General features: G+C 54.1%; 1 protein-coding gene across 5 annotated transcripts in view; it reads left to right on the forward strand.

Annotated features, from left to right (window-relative positions):
* Window positions 1-20,872, forward strand: part of KCNN3 (potassium calcium-activated channel subfamily N member 3) — a 67,733-nt gene continuing 46,861 nt past the window's right edge. For 2 of the 5 annotated variants that reach the window (XR_008312164.1, XM_053277569.1), the window contains exons 1-2: window positions 1-987; window positions 12,593-12,688. Coding sequence is in view for 3 of the 5 variants with exons in the window: in XM_053277569.1 (XP_053133544.1) it covers window positions 181-987; window positions 12,593-12,688 (903 nt within the window). In the remaining 2 variants the exon portion in view is untranslated. Of the gene's footprint in view, window positions 988-11,359; window positions 11,398-12,592; window positions 12,689-13,674; window positions 15,157-20,872 lie in introns of those variants that run through there. The other 3 variants (XM_053277571.1, XM_053277570.1, XM_053277572.1) reach the window with 3 other exon arrangements.

Genomic DNA, 20,872 nt, shown 5'->3' on the forward strand with positions numbered 1-20,872 from the left:
CCATTCCAGCCCCGCTGGCAGCCCGGCTGCAGGAGCAGCCGCCGCCGCCACCTCGTCCTCGGCCGCCCCAGGCTGGGCTCGGCTGGCGGGGGCGGCGTGGATGCCCCTGCCCTGGGCGAGGAGGAGGAGGAGGAGAAGAAGGAGGAGGAGGAGGAGGCAGCAGCGCGCCGGGCCGGGACGATGGAGCCGTCTTCGGGGGGCCCCTTCCACGGCTCGGGCGTGGGCGACCTGGATGCCGAGGAGCCGCCGCGCTGCTGCCTGCCGGGCCCGCCCTCGGGGGACGCCGCGCCCCCTGGCCTGGCTCCAGCGGCAGCAGCGGCGGCGGCAGGCCCCCTGCGGGCTCCTCCCCCGGCGGCGGCCGCCCTCCGTCCTTCCTCCCGCCAAGGCAGCCAGCCCAACGTGAGCCACTCGCCCAGCTCCAGCGGCGGCGGCGGAGGGGCCCCGGGCGGCGGCAGCGGCAAGCACCGGCAGGCCAGCCCGCTGGCGCACCGGCGGGACAGCAACCCCTTCACCGAGATCGCCATGAGCTCCTGCAAGTACACCGGCGGCGTCATGAAGCCCCTGAGCCGCCTCAGCGCCTCCCGCCGCAACCTGCTGGACGCCGAGCCGCCCGAGGCGCACCCGCTCCAGCTGCTGGGCTCGGCCGGCGGCGGCGGGCCCCCGCCCGAGATCGTCATCTCCCGGGAGGACAACCACCACTCGCCCCAGGGGCTGCTGCGCCCCAACGCGGCCGGGGCGGGCGGCGGGGCGGCTGCCGGCGGGCACAAGCTGCACCCGGCGGCGGCGGGCGCCCCTGGCGGCGGCGGCGGCCCCTCCTTCGCCAAGGTGCCCAAGCGCAAGAACCAGAACATCGGCTACCGCCTGGGCCACCGGCGCGCCCTCTTCGAGAAGCGCAAGCGGCTCAGCGACTACGCGCTCATCTTCGGCATGTTCGGCATCGTGGTGATGGTCATCGAGACGGAGCTCTCCTGGGGCTTGTACTCCAAGGTAGGCGCGCCGCCGCCGGGCGCCGGAGTCCAGCCGCTCCCCGAGCGAGGGAGGGAGGGAAGGGCTTGGCCGGGCAGCCCGCCCCAAAGAAGGCGCCCAGCCCAGCCACCTCTCCGGCCCCGCGGAGAAGAGGCGCTTGTGTGGTTGTGGGGAGATCTGGGAGGGAAGGGGGTCCCCTCTCTCGCTCTCCCTTGCGGGGCGAGGGAGCGCTCTGGGGCGGCTGCTCGACGCGGAGCTGATCTGACCGTCTGCTTGCTTGACATGCAGAGGCTCCCGGGTTCAGTCCCCAGCCGGCAGCATCTGCAGCTCGGATTGGGAAAGACCTGAAACACGGGAGAGCCGTTGCCAGTCAGTGCCGGCGGTAGGAGGACCCGGGGCCTGACGCGTCAGAAGGCAGCTTCCTCGGTGTCTGTGGACCATCTTATCGAAGCGAGGAGGCGGGAGCTCCGTGGTGGCTTAGGTCCCTGGCAGCGGCAGCAGCAGCATCTCCGGGCAGGGCTTAGAAAGAGAGCCGCCTGGAAACTTGGAGTGCTGCTGCTGCTGCCAGTCAGGGCACAGCAGACCATACCGAGCTAGGTGGAGCAAGGGTCTGACTCCGTAGGCGGCCGCTTCCGAGGTAACTGCAAGAAGGGGAGGCAGGGAATGCCCCAGAGCTGAGTGCTGGGTTTCTCCTACAGCAACGCCAGCCTCAAATGCAAGTTTTGTTTGTCTTTTTCTCTCCCCGCCTGTCGGCTCCCAGTGGGGATGCTGGAGTGCGAGATGGAAAAGGGAGCTTTGTTCCCCTGCCTCCCCCCCCCCGCCCCGCTCCAAATTGCACCCCCACCAGCAGAGACTGGGGAGCCCTGGTGGCGGGTTCTCCCTTTCCCTTCCTGCTTCCTCTCTCTCCGCTAAGAGAAGGTTACAGGTGGTTGGAAAGAGAGAAGCGATTTTGAAGAGGGAGGGGGGAATTGACAGAAGGGTGGGGTCTTCTTCCTTCCCCACAGTTTGCAGAGTCTCCACTGGCCACCCCTTTCTGTGGGTAACCCTTTGCTGTCCCCATCTGACGATTAAGGGGGGGAAGAGGGGCAGCACCAAGCTGTGATTTACGCCCCCCCCCCCATGGCTGCAGGAGACGGGAGGAAAGCAGGATTTAGATGCAGATAATCTGTGTTCTTTCTCCTGGCTAGAATATTGCAGGGAGGGGGCACGGGGCAGATCTGCTCCACCCACCCCCATTGGGGTCTTGCGTGGGGTGCTCAGCTGCTGATTTTCCGAAGGGAGTCGGTCTGGGGGTGGCCACGGCGTCTGCACCGAGACTGCAGTCTTGTGATTGGGTGTGTGCAGGGCCGGTGGGGGGGTGCGGGCTTCAGGCTGTTAGGAAGCCCCCCTCCCCAATTTGGCCATTGCAGAAGATGCTGCTTCATGGGGCCAGGGAGCTTGCCCCAAAATCTGGAAGGGAAAGGTCTCTCTGCCCGCTTTGGGGCCATCCCGGGTGGCCGCAGCCCTTCAGGTCAGCTGCCTTCTTTGGCCTGGGCCTGTCCTTCTCGCCTTGGATTCCTTCAGGGACCGGACACTTCTGCGGTATCAGGCGAGCGGGCTGACGTGGGTCCTCAACTCTTGGGTCCGGGAGTCCTCTTCCAGCCTGGTCCCCCATCCTGGGTGGGGTGTTGGGTTCTAGGTGCACCTAGGCGATTTTGGAGCCTGGACCTAAAGGCCTAGGGAGCCCCCCCCCTCCTGCAAGTTAAACATCATCCCCCCCCCACATACACACATGACACAGGCAGTATTTCCCCCCACATGTGGGTCCTCGAGGGCACAAACAGCAACAACAGCTCACAAGAATGTAAGAAGAGAAAACAGGCATATTTATGCAGATGTGCATAAGCAGCAACATTCCAACACCCAAACTGACACATCCCCATCCCAGTGGGCTATTTCTTTCCCTACCCACCCCCCCGCCTCTGAAGCAGAGGTCACCGCCACTCCGCCTTTGGCCGAATCCTGAGGGTTTAGCCACAGGCACTTCAGCCCCATGCAACCCAAGCTGCAGTGGAAGGACTTTACTCTCCCTACGGATAGGGTGGTCTCCCGTTTGAGCCCCGTGGGTGCTGTCCTGTAGCAGGGGGTTCCAGAGGGCAACCATGCATAAGGCATAACCCTGTCCCCCATTCTGTCCAGCTGCTTGGAGGTTTTAGAGAGGTGCTGAAGGCCTATGGTCTACAAACGGGCCCTCGTTCACAGCAATCCTTGCCCCCCCCAAACCACCCCCACTCTTTTGTTGATAGCCCCAAAGGAAAGGGTGGGCAGCTAATAATAAACTATTTTTCACAACATCAGTGTTCATGGTCTGTTTAAGTAATGTAAGCCGCCGAGAGGTCCCTGCCCCAATGAGTCTGCAATTTACTTCTTACACATTATTGCTGAAGGAAGGCCATGGAGGGAGGGAGAGGCAGAAGAAACGTGAGATGAAGCACATACTATCAATGTGCAACTGAATTGCATAGGAAGCTGCCATATACTGAGTCAGACCCTTGGTCCATCTAGCGCAGCATGGTCTACACTGACTCGCAGTGGCTCGCCAGGGCTTCAGGCAGGAGTCCTACCTGGAAATGAAATGCAGCAGGGATTGAACCTGGGACCTTCTGTTTGCAAAGCAGGGACTCTTCCACTCAGCTATGGTCCTACCCATTTAAATTGCCTTACTGGATTAGACCAAAGGTCCACCCGGCCCGCATTCTGAGAGCAGTCCGGTTCCTCTAGGAAACTCACAGGGCAGGAAAGAGGCGTCCTTCATTTGCCTCCACTACCTGGGCGGTATACTGCCTCTGAACCTGGAGGCTCTGCTTAGCTGTCCACACGCACAGACCTGTGCTTGAAACCAACAGCTCTGGACTAACTCCTGCCACCCATTTCCGGCGCTGGGGAGCTGTGGGCAACATTTAAAGCTGCCACTTAAGCCAATGCACAAGTCTCTGCCCCTAGGAGCCTGCAGTCTATAATCCGGGGTGGGAGAAGTACATGGGACTGAAAGGGAGAAGGCGGGCCTACCTTGCAGGCTTGTTGCCAGTCCTGCCAAGGCTTTTCAGGGGGAGCGTTCTGAGAAAGCGATGTCTGTTTTTGAAGACTGTTTCCCCCAAGTATTCTCACGCGTGCCCCCCGGCCAAACGGCCAGGTTTCCCGGTGAATAGCATTTCAGTGCAGGCATTTAGAAGGCTGGGGGAAGAGGCATTCTCAGTGGGGAGGGAGCCTTGGCATGGGGACGGGCCCGAGGGGAGGGTGGCTCTCTGGGGTTGTGCCAACCCTTGCCATGCAGAACGCTGGCCCTCTTCTCGGCTGCTGGTGTGCCCAAAAGCTGGCCATGCAGCTGAGCGGCAGGTCCCAAGACTCTGGGAAGGTTGCAGGACCTTTGCTTTCTTCTCCTGCAAGGATCAGCTCTCGTACCCGTGACTAGTAGATTGGTAGATCTGGCCTTCCCTTCTGTGGATTTGCCTCGTTCCCTTTTAAAGACACCCAAGCTGGTGGCCGTCACCACTTCTTGTGGCAAGGAGTTCCACGGGTTAAAGTGGGCTCTGTTTGAAACCTGATGAGCCGCCCCCAGTCAGTGTAAATGGAGCTAAGCTAGATGGCCCAAGGACCTGACCGAGTAGGCAGCTGCAGAGGTTCCCCCAAAGTGGTCCAAAAGAAGTGACTGCATAGTTGTAGTCAGAGCTTAGGATTCATGGTTCAGTTTCATGTTGTGTGTGTGTGTGTTTTCCCCCTTGGTGCAAGTATTTTGTTAAAGCCACAATTAAAAAATAAACAGTTTAAGGAAGAATAAATATCCCCCCCGCTCCAAGCTAAATAGCTGCTGTTGTGTTCATTTGCTGGCGTTCCATGGCAAGCCAATAAGTTTGATGTTGTTCTGCATGAAATGGACTCAGACAGCTTCAAAGCCTCTGAACTGGAACAGAGTTAAAAGGGAACCTCAGTTAGAGCGGAATCCAAATGTGTGCTGGCTGAATTTGCTGGCAAGAGGCCCTCTTGCTCCTGAAAGGCCTGGGAAAGAGCTGACGCTCCTTGGTGAAGAGGCTCGGTACAGGAAGGGCACTCCGTATTATTTAATAAATAAATAAATTAATAAAATAAAATAAAATTAAAATATTTATACCCACGCCGCTCCAGTGCACTACTGCTCTGGGCAGCTAACAACAATAAGATTGGCACAGATACAATAAAAGTAATAAAATTAACTAATTTTTTTTTAAAGTCAGATCAAAAACCACAATTATTTGGTTCAAATTAAAACTGAAAATTATAAAAAAAGCTAAAGAAGCTACCAGATATAACAAAACAATAATGGAGCATTACAAAGCCTCCTTAAAAAGGTGTGTTTTGAGAGGGTTTTTTTAAAAAAAACACAGAGGGAGAGAGCATGGTGAAGCTATTCAGGGAGGGCGTTCCAAAGCCAAGGGGCCACAACCAGAAAGGCGCTGTCTCTACTCCTCGCCCAACAGAGCCTGAGATGATGAGCGGAAGGCCCTGGCAGGTTCATATGGGCGAATGCGGTCCGACAGGTACCCTAACCCCAAGCTGTGTAGGGCTTTAAAGCTCAAGACCAGCACCTTGAATCTAGCCCGGGAGCGGAACTCTGCACATGTTCCAAGGCTAGAGGCGATGGCCCTGAGCAGATATCATGGGAAGCTTGGTTTTGGATCACTGCCTGGGGATGGGGCTGTAGCTCAGTAGAAGAGCATCTTCTTGGCATGCAGAAGGTCCCGGTTTCAATCCCTGGCAGCATCTCCAGGTAGGGCTCAGTGGGTGAACCTGCTCTCTGCCTAGGCTACCTCTCAGGGTTATTGTGAGTCCAAAACGGAACAGGGGAGATAACAAGGGGTGCGAGACTCCTTGAGGGAAGGGTAGGACGAAATGTGACTAATTATACATTATAATATTTAAAAAAATATTGCAATAATGTAAATTACGTGGAGGGTAGGACTAGACGAGGCATCCAACCATGGAACATCAGAAGGGGCTTTCTTCTGAGTCAGACCTTTGCTTCGCCTTGCTCAGGGCCGTCTACACTGATTGGCAGCAGCTGTCCACGTTTTCGGGCAGGGGTATTTCCCAGCTGGAGCTGCTGCCAGGGCTTGAACCCGGGACCTTCAGCATGCAAAGCAGATACTCGACCGCTGAGCTGCGGCCCCAGAAAATCCCTTTATGCAGGAAGCTGTGTGATACTGAGTCAGTCTATTGCCTACTCTGACTGGCAGCATCTCTCCAGGGTTCCAGGCAGGAGTCTCTCCTGGCCCTACCTGGAGATGCTGCCAGTGAGGGAACCTGGGAACGACTGCATGGCTAGCAGCATCCGCTATCTAGGATTTCCAATGCCTGTTTTAAAATGCTGAACGATATCCCACCCCCACAGTTTATTTACATCCCTTCTCCTGTTCTCCGCGCTGCCCAGGAGTCCTCCAGCCTGGCAGCAGCGAGTAATGAGAGGGCACCAATCCTCCCTGGTTCTAAAAGAGAGGGAGCGCCCCGCCTGCCCCCCTCCCCACACACACTGTCTTCCCTCCCCATTTGCTCTAAGGTTGAGGGTCCGGGCAAGCTGTCTGCATTGCACTGAGGCTTGGGCAGCTATAAATAATGCTGTGGGGGACACACACACACACACACCCCACACACCCATGCAAACACCAGTTCTTCTCCCTTCCTTCCCCCCCACCCAACCTTGCCTGCCTGCACTCAGTCGGTCCTATTGTGTTCAGGAAATCGGATCCCTTGTTGGCTGGAGTACCCTAAGCGTGGGCGGTGGGGGGGGCAAACAGCTGTGCGCAGAGGAGGGCAGAGAATTCCCTTCCACCAGCTCCGGTCCCAGTGGCTGCCTGCCAGCCAGCCCCTGCATTGCGTTCTCGTAAGGGCCCTTATTGCTGCTTTGGAGAAACCCATGGTGTCCTGCCCCACGGCGATGGCTCTGCCCCGTTTCTCCTGCCCCTTTTTCTGCCCCGCTTCAGGGCTGCAGATGTGGGGGCTGTGTGTGTGTGCTGGCCAGTCACCCTGTTTTAGTGGAGAGGCCCTGAGCCGAGGAGATAGTGAGGGCAGCCTGTCCTCAGTGAGGACTGGCGGCTTGACTTGTGTGCCAAAAGGTCTTTCGGCAATGTTTGCTGGGCAGCTTTCAGGAAGGGGGCTCCTTACTATATTAAATTGCAAATCTGGTCCGTGACCGCAGTCAACTTACTATTACTACTAAATTGCAAAGCACAGTAATAAAACTGTCTGTGTGTGTGTGTGTGTGTGTGTGTTGGGGGGCTGTTTCCTCGCAGGTCTTCCACTCTTGGCATGTGAGAAGGACAAAATTTGGTATCCGGGGGTGAGTGTCACTTGAGTGTATAGCGCAGGGATTCCCATCCTTGAGTCCTGTGTATCCCTGCTATAGTGGATAAGAGCCCAGGACTGGGAAGATCTGGGTTCAGATCCCCACCCACCTTCACTCATGCAGCTCACTGGATAGCATTGGGTCAGTCCCAATCTCTCAGCCTGGCCTACCTCGCAGGGATGTGGTGAAGAGAAAAGCAAGGGCCACGCGGACCTCCTCTGCTGCCCTGAGCTCCTTGCAGGAGAGGCAGGATAACAAAATTTAAAAAATCTAGTTTCTAACTTATACAGTATGTAGTTTTCATCTCTGTTCATCAACTCTGTTTCTGTTCATCAGCTAGACTTCCCTTCTTATCAGTTGATATAATTTACAGAAGTATTAGAATATATTCCCCCGTTGGTCTGATGCCTCTGGAATCCTGCCCCCTCAAGCAGCTGCCTCCTGGGTTGGTCCTGCCCTGCTATGATGTGGTTAGGGAGTATCTCATTCCAATGCACAGAGAGAGATTCCCCGGCTATCAGGAGACCTCTTTCCCAACCCTTCGCTCCTGTCGACAAAATGCCAACTGCCCATCCTGAATAGCATCCTGGGCCCAGAGGATCCACTTGGCAGGAGTCCCCTGCCATCTGGTGTGGCTTCTCCAAGGAAGGCCAACGGACAGTCACAGCTGGGGTTCTCGGGGGTTGCTAGAACAAGCTGGCATGGGGTGTATGCGTCCTTTGGGAGACTCTATTTGTGGATGCCGAACGAAGGCGAGGAGACCTGGATGCCACTTTCTAGAACTGGCACTGGGCCTTGGAACCCTTTCCCCCCAATACTGTGAGGTAGAAGAGGGCTTGGCAAATCCCAGGCGCCTGGAGCCAGGGTGCCTAGGAATTTGGTGCCTAGACTAGGAGATTGTGTTTCTCCCGTCATTGGGAACTGTTCAATACAATCTTCCTTTGTCCCAGGCAGCCCTCTTCCTATTTTAAGACTGTGATGTCTAAAGAGGATAACAGCATAGCGTAGTGATTAGAGTGCTGGGCCCGGGTTTGAATCCCCATTCGACCATGAAATTCACTGGGTGGCTCTGGGCCAGCCATTTATCTCTCAGCCTAACCTAACTCACAGGGTTGTGGTGAGGATAAAAATGAGTATGTACACTGCTCTGAGCTCCTTGGAAGAAGAGCGGGATATGAATGTAATAATAATAATAATAATAAAGTGAAGCCCCTTTACCTTCACCATCTAGCTCAGTATTGTCTTCGCCAGGGGGTGGGCAAACTTGGCCCTCCAGCTGTCTCACTCCGCCTTATTTATCCCTGGCAGCGGCTCCAAGATAGGGCTGAGAGAGACTCCTGCCTGCAACCTTGGAGAAGCCGCTGCCAGTCTGGGTAGACAATATATGGACCACGGGTCTGACTCTGTATATGGCAGCTTCCTATGTTCCTGTTGTTGAACTACAACCCCCTTCATCCCCACCCACAGTAAATTGTGCCTGGGGGGGTTATGGGAGATGTAGTTCAACAGCAGCTGGAGCGTCAGGTTTGCCCACCCCTGGTCTACTCTGACTGGCAGCAGCTCTCCAGGGTTTCAGGCAGGAGTCTTTCCCAGCCCTGCCAGGGTGCCACTCTGGGATCGTCAACATTCACGCATGCAGGCGCTCTTCTGCTGAGCTATGGCCCCATCTCCTGAGGGCAGTATCTTGCAGTGCTCACACATGGAGCTTCCCATCCAAATGCAAACCAGGGCAGACCCTGCTTAGCAAAGGGGGCCCTTCACACTCGCTGGCTGCCACAAGACCAGCTCTCCTCCAGCAGGCTTAGGTGCTGAATCCAAGGCCAGAAAAGAGACCCCAGCTGTTTTTGACTCTTTGGACAGCTTGATCTCCGGAGGTTAGTGTGTGGCAGGGGTCAGGGACACGGGAAATTCTCTCGCCCCTGGCTGTTGCTCATTAGGCTCTGCACTGGACTTGAACGAGAGACATCGAATGCTGTGCTGGAATGTGGCGTGCACTCTGTGGCTGGCACGAGGTCCAATGAAGAGTGTGTGTGTGTGTGTGTGTGTGTATTTCCATGCACAAATGAGAGTTCCTTCCAACCAAGGACTAATTCCTCTTTTAAGAGGAAAATCGATGGCCCATAATAAAGAGGATTGCTGTGCAACCTTGCAGGAGCGCCCATTTCTCCCGTCATCAGGAACTGTTCAAGCCTTCTCTCTCCCCAGGGTTGCCAACTTCTTTGCTGGGCAGCTAAGAGCAGCTGGCATGCAGCGTTCTCCTCCTTGCTTCAGCGGCTGAGTTCCAGCCACTGTTTAAAGTATAGGGTGGCTTTTTTTTTTTTTTAAAGAGGGCAAAAGTTAACCCGGAATGCCAGGGCGGGATGGGGTAACGTGAAACTAGAAGAGTGAGATGGGGCATGGAGAGCTGGTCTTGCAGTGTTAAGCAGGAATTGTCCCCTTTGCTAAGCAGGGTTCACCTTGGTTTGATTTTGGAAGGGAGATTACAGGGGAGGGAAGCAAGATGTTAGGGGAAAGAGCCTGTAGTTCAGTAGCAGAGCTTCAGCTTGCATGCAGAAGGTCCCAGGTTCAGGTGGGCCACTATGTGAAACTGGATGCTGGACTAGATGGGCCTTGGACCTGATTCTTATGTTCTTGTCTCCAGGTAGGGCTGGGAGAGATTTTTGCCTGCAACCTTGAAGCTGCTGCCAGTCAGAGTAGACAATGCTGAGCTAGACGCGCCAAGGGTCTCACTTGGCATGAGGCAGCTTCTTATGTTTCCCCCAGCACTTTTGAGCTGAGTACGTCTGAGCATGAACAGCGTTCCTTTTCCTTGGGCGGATCGTGGCTTAAATCCACATGAGATGCTGAACCCCTGAGAATGCACAGAATGCCTTCCTCTTTTAAAAAAATGAATCTCACTGGAAAGTAACAAAGTAACAAAATGCTCTGATTGGCATCATTTATTTCTTTTCATCTCTTTCTCTTTCAGTAAAACAAAATCTTGGTTAAAGGAAGAGAGCCGATGAACAACTGATTCAAACACACTGGGGTGGGGGAGGGCGGGGGAACATGGTGATTACCAAAATAATAGCTGGAGTTAATGGGGTTGAGGGCTCCTCCAGGCAGCCGCAGAAACAATTATCGTTAAAAAACCAAACATCAGTCAGGGATATCCACTCATTTACAGAGGCGATGAATGAGAATCGTGATGGATTCTCTTGCATTCTCGTTGAACTCTCGTAAATGGTGAAAGCTTTACCTCTTTTATGACTCTCAGCCAATAAAACGCAAATTATTGTTAAAGGGGTTGAATATTTTGTACTGTTTCCTGGCTCCCCCACTTACCTGGGGGCCAAAAGCGGGCACATGGGGCAGAGAGGGTGCTGAGATTTTGTCCGCATCGGTGGAGAGAGGTATGAAGCTTGCACCGCCATTTTTTGCAGGCGCCAGGGAGCTGTGGCACCGATTTAAATGGAAGGCTACATGTGAGCACTGGAGGATATTCCCCTCATGGGATGGGGAAGAGCACCTGCCTGCTTGCCTGCAGAAGGTGCCAAGTTCCCTCTCTGGCAGCATCTCCAAGATAGGGCTGAGAGAGACTCCTGCCTGCAACCTGGGAGAAGTCGCTGCCAGTCTGGGTAGACAATCCTGAGCAAGCTGGACCAAGGGCTGGACTCAGTAGAAGGCAGCTTCCTGTGTTCTTTTGAGATCTGCTCTGATCTGTTGTGACCCTGAGCGTTAGGATCGGTCGATCCAGGACCAGTGATTTGCAGTGAACCCATACCTGCCAATATGAGGTGAATGGGAAAATAGGGACTTGTTGGCAGGTGTGTGGACCTCAAGGCTTATGGGTTGTTTGCAATATGTTTTAGATTGCCAAAATATAAGTTGAGCTGTTAGAAAGCAAGCATATAGACACATGCATTCAGAACTTCCTGTTTAGAACTTAGAATTAGAATTTAGAACTTCCTAAATGGCTTGGCTGTCAATCTGCACACAGTTCAGCTGGCCTTCTGTTTTATTTTGGCCGGATCTGACCTGGGGAAATGTCTTCTCTCCACCTGAGCTGCTGTGATTCACCCAGTAAAGAGCAGGGCGTGGGTACCCTTGTAGGCCTTGACAAGTTTTCTTTGGCCCGAGGAGAAAAATTTGGAGGGCCCCAAAATTTAGGAGCTGGGCAACAGACATTTGGCAAAAGATGCTTGACTTAGTGATGGGGAGGGGGCTTCTCTTTGCCCCGTTTACAAGGAACAGATCTAGAACAGAAACAGGCTGTGTGGGTCAAATATTATTTAAGATCTCAGCCTCTGAATATCCTAGTCTAGGCAGCATCATGGTTAAATTTCTAGGTGCCATGGCTAAATTTTGAGGTGCTGGGATTTCTCAGGCCCTGGGAGAGAATTTCTCTCTCTTTCCCCTTCCCACCCATAATGCTAGAAATTTGGGGAGCGAGGTTCACCCAGTGAAACTGATTCTCAGGAGATTCAGGATGGACAAGAGGAAGCCGTTCTCCCCTCGGTGCAGAACTGATTTGTGGAAGTTTGCTACCATAGGGTGTGGTGAATTCAGATGGCTTTAAAAGGGAGTTGGGCGTATTTGCAGAAGGTCTGTCTGGCTACTGACAAGAGGATTGTATTACTAGCCATTGAATGTGAAGAATGGAACTCCGTGTTCAGGGGCAGTCTACCCCTGAATTTCAGGAGAGGGTTGCTGCTTTCATGCCCCGCTTGTTGACTTTCCTGGGGCAGATGGTTGGCCACTGTGGGAAACAGGACGCTGAATTAGATGAACCTTTGGTCTAATGCAGCCGAGCTCCTCTCTGTATCCTTCAGCATCTTCTGGCCATCCGTGCTAATTAATGGGACAGCTGTAGCTATTAGCAATGCAAAACCCTACAGAAGAAATGCATCTGTTCACTTGGCCTTAACGGTTGTTGATTCCTGGGCTTGGCTTGAATCCCTTAAAAGTCTTTTTCCTTGACCAGTGCTTTGATTTTAGGTGATTGCTGGTACATCTTAGGGCAGAGGTTCGCAAACTGGGGCTCCCAGATGTTGTACTGCAACTCCCATCATCCCCCGTCACCATGGTGGTGGGGGATAGTGGGAGTTGTCGTCCAGCAACATCTGGAGACCCCAGTTTGAGAACCTCTCCTTTAGGGTGACTCCCTACTGCTTTTCACCCTGAGGTGTTTGCACGGGGATCTTCTCTATGTCGGTTTCAGACTGTGCTGTGGTGGCATTTCTATAGCTAACCTGCAGTCGTCTCCTCTTCCTTTTTTTTTTTTTTTTACAGGGCTCCATGTTCTCTCTGGCACTGAAATGCCTTATCAGCCTTTCCACTGTCATTTTGCTGGGACTTATCATCGCCTACCACACCCGGGAAGTCCAGGTACGGCCAGCGGTTTGGAAGAGGGAGTAGTATTGCTTCTGTGGTTTTGCGGGGGGGGGAACACACCAATATTTGTTTGAAGGTTTGGGAAGAGTAGTGTGAGGTAGTGGTTAGACTGCTGGAGCTGAACTCGGGAAACCAGAATTGGGCCCCCCAGCCAGCTCTCTGGGTTACCTTGGGCCTGCCCTTGTCCCTCAGTTTAACCCGCCTCGCAGGGTTGTTAGGATAAAATGAGTGCGGGGGGGAAGAACTCCGTGTAGGTCACTCTGGTCTCCTGGAGGACTTGGGAGGCGGGATAAATAATAAATACAGCTGCTAGGAATTAATTCCTTCCTCCAGCTGCATGCAGGCCGTTCTGGGGCGCGTCTTCTCCATCTTCAGGCTTGCTGTCCTTCAGCGAAAGGACTTCGGAGGGAGAGGCAGCGCTGCGAAACTGCCAGACTAAAAATGTAGCGGCCAGTTGGAGTCTGCTGGTTTGGGGCTCAGTCAAGGCCAGGGTCTGCTCTCTCTTTTCCTCTTGGCATAGCAAAGCCAGGCAGATGCGATGGTCACTAGGGTCTGTTTCTGGAGATGCTCACTGTGCTTTCGTTTCTCGTGTGCTTGGAGCCTGGCATAGCAATGTCGCTGATTTCTGTGCATTTCACAGCCTGTGTGTGTAAAAGAACACATCCCAGCTTGCACAGTGCTGCGATATGGGGGGGGGGGAGAGCTGCACCTGTTGGGTTTTCATTTTGGAGATGCAGGCCTGCCTCAGCTGCCCCGTGTCCCCCCCCCCCCGCTTTGCCAGTCTCCAGATAAGATAAGACGATGTGCGCGGCTGGGCCTAGAGACAGCTGCCATGGAAACCGGATTCCTCCCTGCCTCTCTGCCTCCCTCAGATCTGGGTGCGGCGTGCACAGCGCGGCAGACCCACTTTGAGGCTTCTTAAAAGGCGGAGGGGGCGGCATTCTCTGCCCCACATGTGCTGAATGGTTTTTTTTGGAGGGGTGCGGACAGTGATCTGGGTGCCCCCTGGCCTGAATGGCGTGACCCCCTCCCCCGGTGTTTGGGAGTGGGGGTTGGGACAGGATGGGGGCCCCCCCTCGGTGGCCAAGCGGGGGGGGCAGCTAGGCCGAAGCCCCGTTGTCGCCACTGTCTGGCTGTAGGTTGCCATGGTTACCTGAGCAGCTGATGCCATTTCTTGGCATTGAAAGTCTCTTCCCCCCCCACACACTTTTTAGCCTACTTTCCAGTAGGCTTATGAGATCACCCGGCATTGTGTGTGTGTGTGTGTGTGTGTGCCCCCCCTATCAACTTCACAACGCCTGGACCAGTATGAACCAAATGGGGGTACAGTTGTAGGGACATGACAGGGACAGCTCTGAACGGCCTAGTTTGTGAAGATGCCATCCACCTCGATCCAAGATGGTGGACCCCTAAACCTTCGAGGCGCCACCTGTGAACCGCTTAACCGGTTTGAAGTGATGTAGGGACACCTCCACAGCGCAGTTGGTGATGATGCCGTCTACCGCAGTCCAGGATGGCGGATGCGTGAACTTTTGAGGCGCAAGTGCGCTGACTTTGAGGTGCTTAGAAAACCAAAGAAACTCCATTTTGAGGACTGTCTAACCAATTCGAACCAAGTTTGGGGCACCTCAGTGGTGCGGTTTGCGGTGATGCCGTCCACCCCGATCCCAGATGGCGGAGGCGGGAACATTTGAGGTGCAATTTGAGTACCTCGATTTGAATCAGAGTCCAGTTGTAGAGACAGTGAAAGGAAAGCAGGCTGGTTAGTTCTTACTAGAACAACTTGTTTTTCATCGCATAGTCTTCTCTGACCCCACGCCTAATGGGCTTAAGCCTTGTTGCTTTCAATGGGGCTCTTTTGAGGGGGGCACTCACCTGCACCCCCACCCCCAACATCACTCCAGGCCTGCTTACTCCCACCACTTCACCCGAACTTGAGCCTGAGGCGTTTCCTGAGCAATTTGGGGCAGTTTGGTTTAACCCGTGCCTGAAGTGGGCCGTGCCTCTGAGCGCGTGCAGAGTGCCCCCTCGGAGAGGCCCAAGGAGGTATGCGTGGGGTTGCCGACTGGCGACCCAGTTCCTCTGTGCGCTATTTGAAATCTGTGCTCCCAGCCTTTCAGTCCCCACGGCAGCTGAGCAGAAACAAGCAACGAAAACACGAAGCAGCGATCCAATACAAACAGAGGCAAAAAGGATGCCGCAGCAAGGAAGTGCAATTAAATGGGGAAGCATAAATTATCTGCTCTCCCAGCTGCCTTCCAAAAGAAGCACCTTGGCTCACCACAAGAAAGCCAGCAACGAAGGGGGCCGGAATAACCCTGCAGTCCAGGGGCTGTGGCTGGAAAGGGCCTGGCCCGCTCAGCGGCCCCACCTCACACCATCCTCACCGGCGGGAGGATGACGCAGAGACAAGTGGAGAAACTGCCTAGCTGATTTTCCGATGTTCTGGTCAATTATTGGAGGTACCCGCCGTCCTTAGGACAAAGCTGCCGTGCTGCAGGCTTTGAAAACTCACAACACCTTTCTCGCTGCCTTCTTCCTGAATTTAAAATGTCCTCCTTCCAAAGAGCTGGTTCTATCCTTGCATGGGATGGTGGTGGGATCTCTTTTTCTCTCTCCAATGCGGCTAGCAGGGTTTTAGCTAGTCTAAAAGTTTGAGGGGGGGGGCTAAACAGGGGGGACAGCTTGTCTAAACCCCATCAGTCTTAAGTGCAAGCAATCTCCAGTTATTTAAAAATTATTTCTTTATTTTTTAAAAAAGGGGGAGGCAGAGAAAGATAGGGGGGTGCTATGGGTCTGTTTGGGGGCAGTGGTCATTTTATCCGGGGGAAACGATGCAGGGTTAAATGCACCCACCCCAGCACTGCTGCTCAGATGAAATGCTGGCCCCTGTTTGAAAAATATTTGGGGGTTTGATCACGGTGAGATTGGTCTTTTAGAAGCCCCTGGAGAGGAGATGAAATTGTGGCAATCAAGTTAGCCAGAAAGTTGCCCACTTGGGTGGGGAGGGGAATTGACTCTTTAGTTCTCTCTCTCTCTCTCTCTCTCTCTCTCTCTCTCTCTCTCTCTCTCTCTCTCACACACACACACACACACACACACACACACACACACACACACACACACGCCTTTTAGAAAATGCATTTCTAGAGAGAGCCTCAGCACCCTTTTGGTAGCCGTTGCGAAATCGCTCTGATTTTTCTTCAACAGCAGCCTCTGCTTAGAACTTCCACCCCATCTCTTTACACAATACAGGCCTTGCTGGGGTTATCCTGACCCCTTTGGTCATCCTCCCCGTCCTCCCCAGTAAACTTTTATTAGCCCTAGAGCATGCCAGAAAATCAGCTGCAAGGAATGAGTGTTTTATGTGTGTTTTCAATGCCTGTTAAGCAGATATCTCCTCCAGATGGAACTGGGTCTTCTTTTAAGTGTTCCTTGCGGTAGGCTGGGGTAGGCCAAGATGTTCTAAATGTGGCTTGCGTTAGGCATAGGTCGTGCATGTTCTGGAGGCAGGCAGGCAGTGGATCAGGACCTCGTGGTAATTTGCAGTAGATTAACAAGGATTTCTGACTACCAATTATGTCACACTAGCAACAAGGCTGTTTTATAAAACAAAATGTTGTTTTATAGTTTGTAAAATTTGCCAAGAGTTGGTTAAATTGTCGTAGCTTACTGGTCACTAGTTTACTGTTTTGCTGTCTTACTGTTTTGCTATCTAACTGTTTTGTTTTGCTTTGTTAATTGTTTGCTATGCTTATTGTGTTTTGCTGGTTGTTGACTGTAATTTCTTCTTCAACAAGGCTGCAGATGTCGATAGGTTTGCTTGCCGAGAAGTTGGCTTTCTCTGAGCCTCAGTTTCCCCCATCTGTAAAATGGGACTTTATGCTTAAGAATGCTGACGCAGCGTGCAATTCCAGAGTTGCAAGGAGAGAAAACCATCTCTCCTTGGGGCAGGATATAATGTAAATACTTACGGTTTGAAAAGAGGAGGAAGAGAAGAAGTGGATGTTGCCAGATGTGGGTTGGGTCAGGCCTTTTCTACCCACTGACTGAATTTCTCTCTTCCGCCTCCTCTTAAAAGCACAGGCGCCCTGTTCTCCTTGGCCCGATCCCTTGATCTGTGTTTCCAGCGGCTGGCGTCCTTGGGGCGAGAGAAACGGGGCAACGTCCACCTCTGTCGCCCCGTAGCCTCGGACTGCCCCGTTAGGTAGCGATGACCCCCAAAGACGGGTGAAGGTTGAGCCTGTAGGCCCTTCAGCCCCCCCAGCCCCCCCCGGAGGGCGGTAGATCTCTCGGGACCACCTCTGACTTCCTTTCTGCGCAAAACCAGGGAACCTTCACAGGCTCCTTGCCAGATGGCAGAGCCACGGAGAGAGATGGGGGGGGCGGGCATATTTGGGGCAGGCAGGCAGGCCTCCCCAAACGCCTCATTAAGCAGCCACCCACTCTCTCCGTGCTGCTTTAATCTCTGCTTACGAAGCCGGGGTCGGCCAGAACGTTTATACATCCTCTCCGCCCTCCAGCAAACCTCCTAGCTAGCGGGGAAAGTTGCCCCCCCCCCCCGGCTAAGCGAAAGGATTCACTTGGCCTAATGAGAGCGTGGGGGATCCTCAGGCAGGCTGGCGGTCCTGTCCTTCCCACTGAGGGAGCGCTTGTGCCCAGACGCTGACCGTACATGGCTTTCGCTTCAAAGGGGCTTTTGCAGATGAGCCAAAGTTTCCAAGAGATGCTTTTTGCTTGTGTGTGTGTCTTGAATGTGATTAGCAGGAGCTGAGGGTCTCACCCAGGGCAGTACAGTAATTCTGTGTCACAGCGGGGATTAGGGCGTGCAGGCTCCTGGCTGCGTGAGCCTCTGTCTCATCCCCTCAGCCCACGCGATCGTGCCAGCGCTGAATCCTCCCGGAAGGAAGCGAGAGGGACGAGTGCGACAAATGGATTACCGCAGCGTCAGCGCTGGCCGCCTGATCCCAGGAGTGTTTCCTTGGAGGTAGGTCCCACTGTTTTCAGTGGGGCTTGCCCGCCCCGGTGCCTACCTCCCGCCCCCACAGAACAGACATAGGGCTGAGTTTACAGTGCGGGATGGCACCAGGGGTGGGGGCGTAGGCTTTGAAGACCCTGCTAATGGAACAAAAGAGGCAGCTTTCCAAAGTGGTGGTTTTCTTATATTTACCAGGAGGAGAGCAACTGGCCCTCTCCATCCCCAGCACAGCATCCCTCCAGTGGCTGTCGCTGGTGTCTGCCTTCTGTTTCTTTTTTTCTGTTTCTGCCCCTTTGGGGGCAGGGAGCCGTTTAATTTATTGATTTGTAGCTACGTAAACCGCTGTGGTTTGAAGTTTGGTTGAAAAGCGGTCTATAAATATTGGCCGTCGGCTTCCACCCCTTGTGCCAGCTTCCTGCTCAGAAGGGTGTGTGGCGTCACCTGGTGAACTACCAGTCTGCAGGCTGGCTGCCCTCTGGGCCCTGCTCTTGCTGTCTGTCGAGTGGGCAGCTGTGGGCTCTTGCTCTGGTCGGCCCTGTCCATTAGGCAGAGACCTAGGTGGTCGTGTAGGGCAGCTGTGCTTGGGGGGGCTTAGAAACAGTGCCAGAAGAGAGCAGGGGCGTTTTTCCTTTCTCTCCTGCTTGTGTTCTGCAGTGGTATAAGGAGATGATTATGTCGTGCTGCATTCCCTCTCTAGAGTCGGAATGGCCTGTCTTGGTGTTCATTCTGGCTGGATTTCCCAATCCCCGGCAGCCTCTTTTCCTCTCTGAAGTGTGAGCGTTTGGCCCCCATCATAGACTGGGCACTCTCTGCCACTAGATCCTCCCACCAGCGCAGGGGAGTCATGCATTGGTCATCCAGCCGGGCTTGCACATGAGTAACCCGTGTGGCTCAGTTTAAAGGCAGGGCTGCTTCTGCGGCTGGGGAGGGCCCCAAACCCGAATGGGGCCTAGGCCTGGCCCCATCTGGTCTGCACCCCCTTGGGCCCAGCTGGCTTGCGTGAGGGGTTGTCGCGCAGTTGTGATCAGCGTGCAAAATGGGTCGGACTGCCTACAGTTGTGATGCCTCCCCAGTCTTCCCCACAGGGGGCCCCACAAATCTTGGCTGCCCTTATTTGCCAACCCCAAACTTGGGGGTGGCCAGGATCCTGCTTCCTCCCTTTCCCTCGTGGGGTGGGGGCCTTGTTCTCAAGAGAGGTGGGGGATTTTTGCTGCGATCGTGCCCCCCCCGCAAAACCCAGCACAACTGCTTTGAGGATGCCTGCCCCTCCCTCTCCTGTCCAGCCCCCAAATTCATGGCGCTCACCAGAGGGCAGTGACCCACTGGCTGTGCCAAGTGGGATTTGGGGCTGCTGCGTTGGTGCCTTTGAACGGCTTCCGAACAGATAGAAATTGCCACTTAGGCTCCGTGCCGGGGAAGACGTCGGCTTTGGAGATTTCTGCCTGTCAGACTGTCATCGGAAGCACAGCCGCTGTGGCGTGCGAGGCTGTTTGCGAAATGGTAAACATGTTATAGTGATCTTATGAGGAGCCTCTGCAGTGCTCCGTGACTGCAGCGGGACCAAGTGGACAGGATCATGGACAAAGACTGTTCCTTCATTGCCCATTAGCGAAGCGGAGCCTCCACCATCAGAGGCAGTCTATCTTTGAATGCCAGGTGCTTGGGGACAAACAGAGCCTCTTGTTTCTGTGCCATTCTTTGGCGGTTTCCAGAGAGAGATCTCTGGCTCCACTTCGGAACCGGATACTGGATTTGACGTCTCTTTCGTCAGCTCCACACAGGGCGCTGGCAACCAAAATCCTCTAGCGGGGATTTCCAGATGTTGTTGACTACAACTCCCAGCACCCCCAGCCAAAGGCCATGGCGTCTGGGGATGCTGGGAGTTGTAGTCAACATCTGGAAACAGTGCTGGCAACTCTAATCTTGAGGGTTGCTTGGAGTATGTGAAATGCCCAAGGCGGATCAGACGACGATGTCGTCTCTCCTCTCATCCCCTCAAAGACAAGACTTTCAGTGCAGGTGGTGGATGTGTCCCTCTGCTGATCATGCCTGATCCAACAAGGCATTTTTGAGGTTCTCCTGAGCAGGCAGATGTCCAGTGACGTACCTGCTTGAATCCCCTGAGATGCAATTTGACTTCTGCCTTTGGGCAAGCCGTGTGTGTGTGTGTGAAATTGACCTGAACATAAGTTCTCCAGGGAGGAGAGCTGGTCCTGTGGTAAAGGTGAAGTGTGCTGTTGAGTCAATTTCGACTCCTGGCGGCCACAGAGCCCTGTGGTAGTCTTTGGTAGAATACAGAAGGGGTTTGCCATTGCCTCCTTCCCGCGCAGTGCGAGATGATGCCTTTCAGCATCTTCCTATATCGCTGCTGCCCGATATAGTACCAGTGGAGATTCGAACCAGCAACCTCTCCTTGTTAGTCAAATGTTTCCCCGCTGCGCCACTTAAGGTGCATGTGGTAGCCAGCATGAATTGTCTCCTTTGCTAAGCAGAGTCTGCCTTGGCTTGCATTTGAATGGGAGACTACCAGTGAGTCCTGGAAGATATTCCCCTGAGGGGATGGGGCCGCTCTGGGAAGAAAGAGCACCTGCCAGTTTGCCTGCAGAAGGTTCCAAATACTCTCCCTGGCATTTCCAGATAGGGCTGGGAGAGACTCCTGCCTGCACCTTTGGAGAAGCCGCTGCCAGTCTGTGTAGACAATCCTGAGCTGGATAGACCAAGGGTCTGACTCAGTATATGGCAGCTTCCTATGTTCCATGCTTAACCATTTCAGAACGGCCCTGAGATGGACCTCCAGTTCTTCGGCATCTCAGCCATGCTTGTTTGCCAGACGAAACTGTGTTCTTCCTCTTGGCTCACATACACAGGAAGCTGCCTTATGCAGAGTCCGACCATTGGTCCAGCAAGCTCTGTGTTGTCTACTCTGACTGGCAGCAGCTTCTCTTAAGGTTTCAGAAAAGAGTCTTCCCCAGCCCTACCTGGAGATGCTGCCAGGGATTGGATGTGGGACGTCCTGTTTGCAGGGCAGAAGCTCTTCCAGCCCCAGCCCCAGCCCCGGTGGTCACCCATCCAAATGCAAACCAAGGCAAGCCCTGCTTAGCAAAGGGGACAATGAAGGCTCGCTGCCACAAGACCTGCTTCTTTCCCTGCACGCATGGGATTTGCACAGCACTTGGACTTGGTGGCCCACTCTGGGGTTA

Source organism: Hemicordylus capensis, chromosome 14 (assembly GCF_027244095.1).
Source record: "Hemicordylus capensis ecotype Gifberg chromosome 14, rHemCap1.1.pri, whole genome shotgun sequence".
Classification (NCBI taxonomy): Eukaryota; Metazoa; Chordata; class Lepidosauria; order Squamata; family Cordylidae; genus Hemicordylus; species Hemicordylus capensis.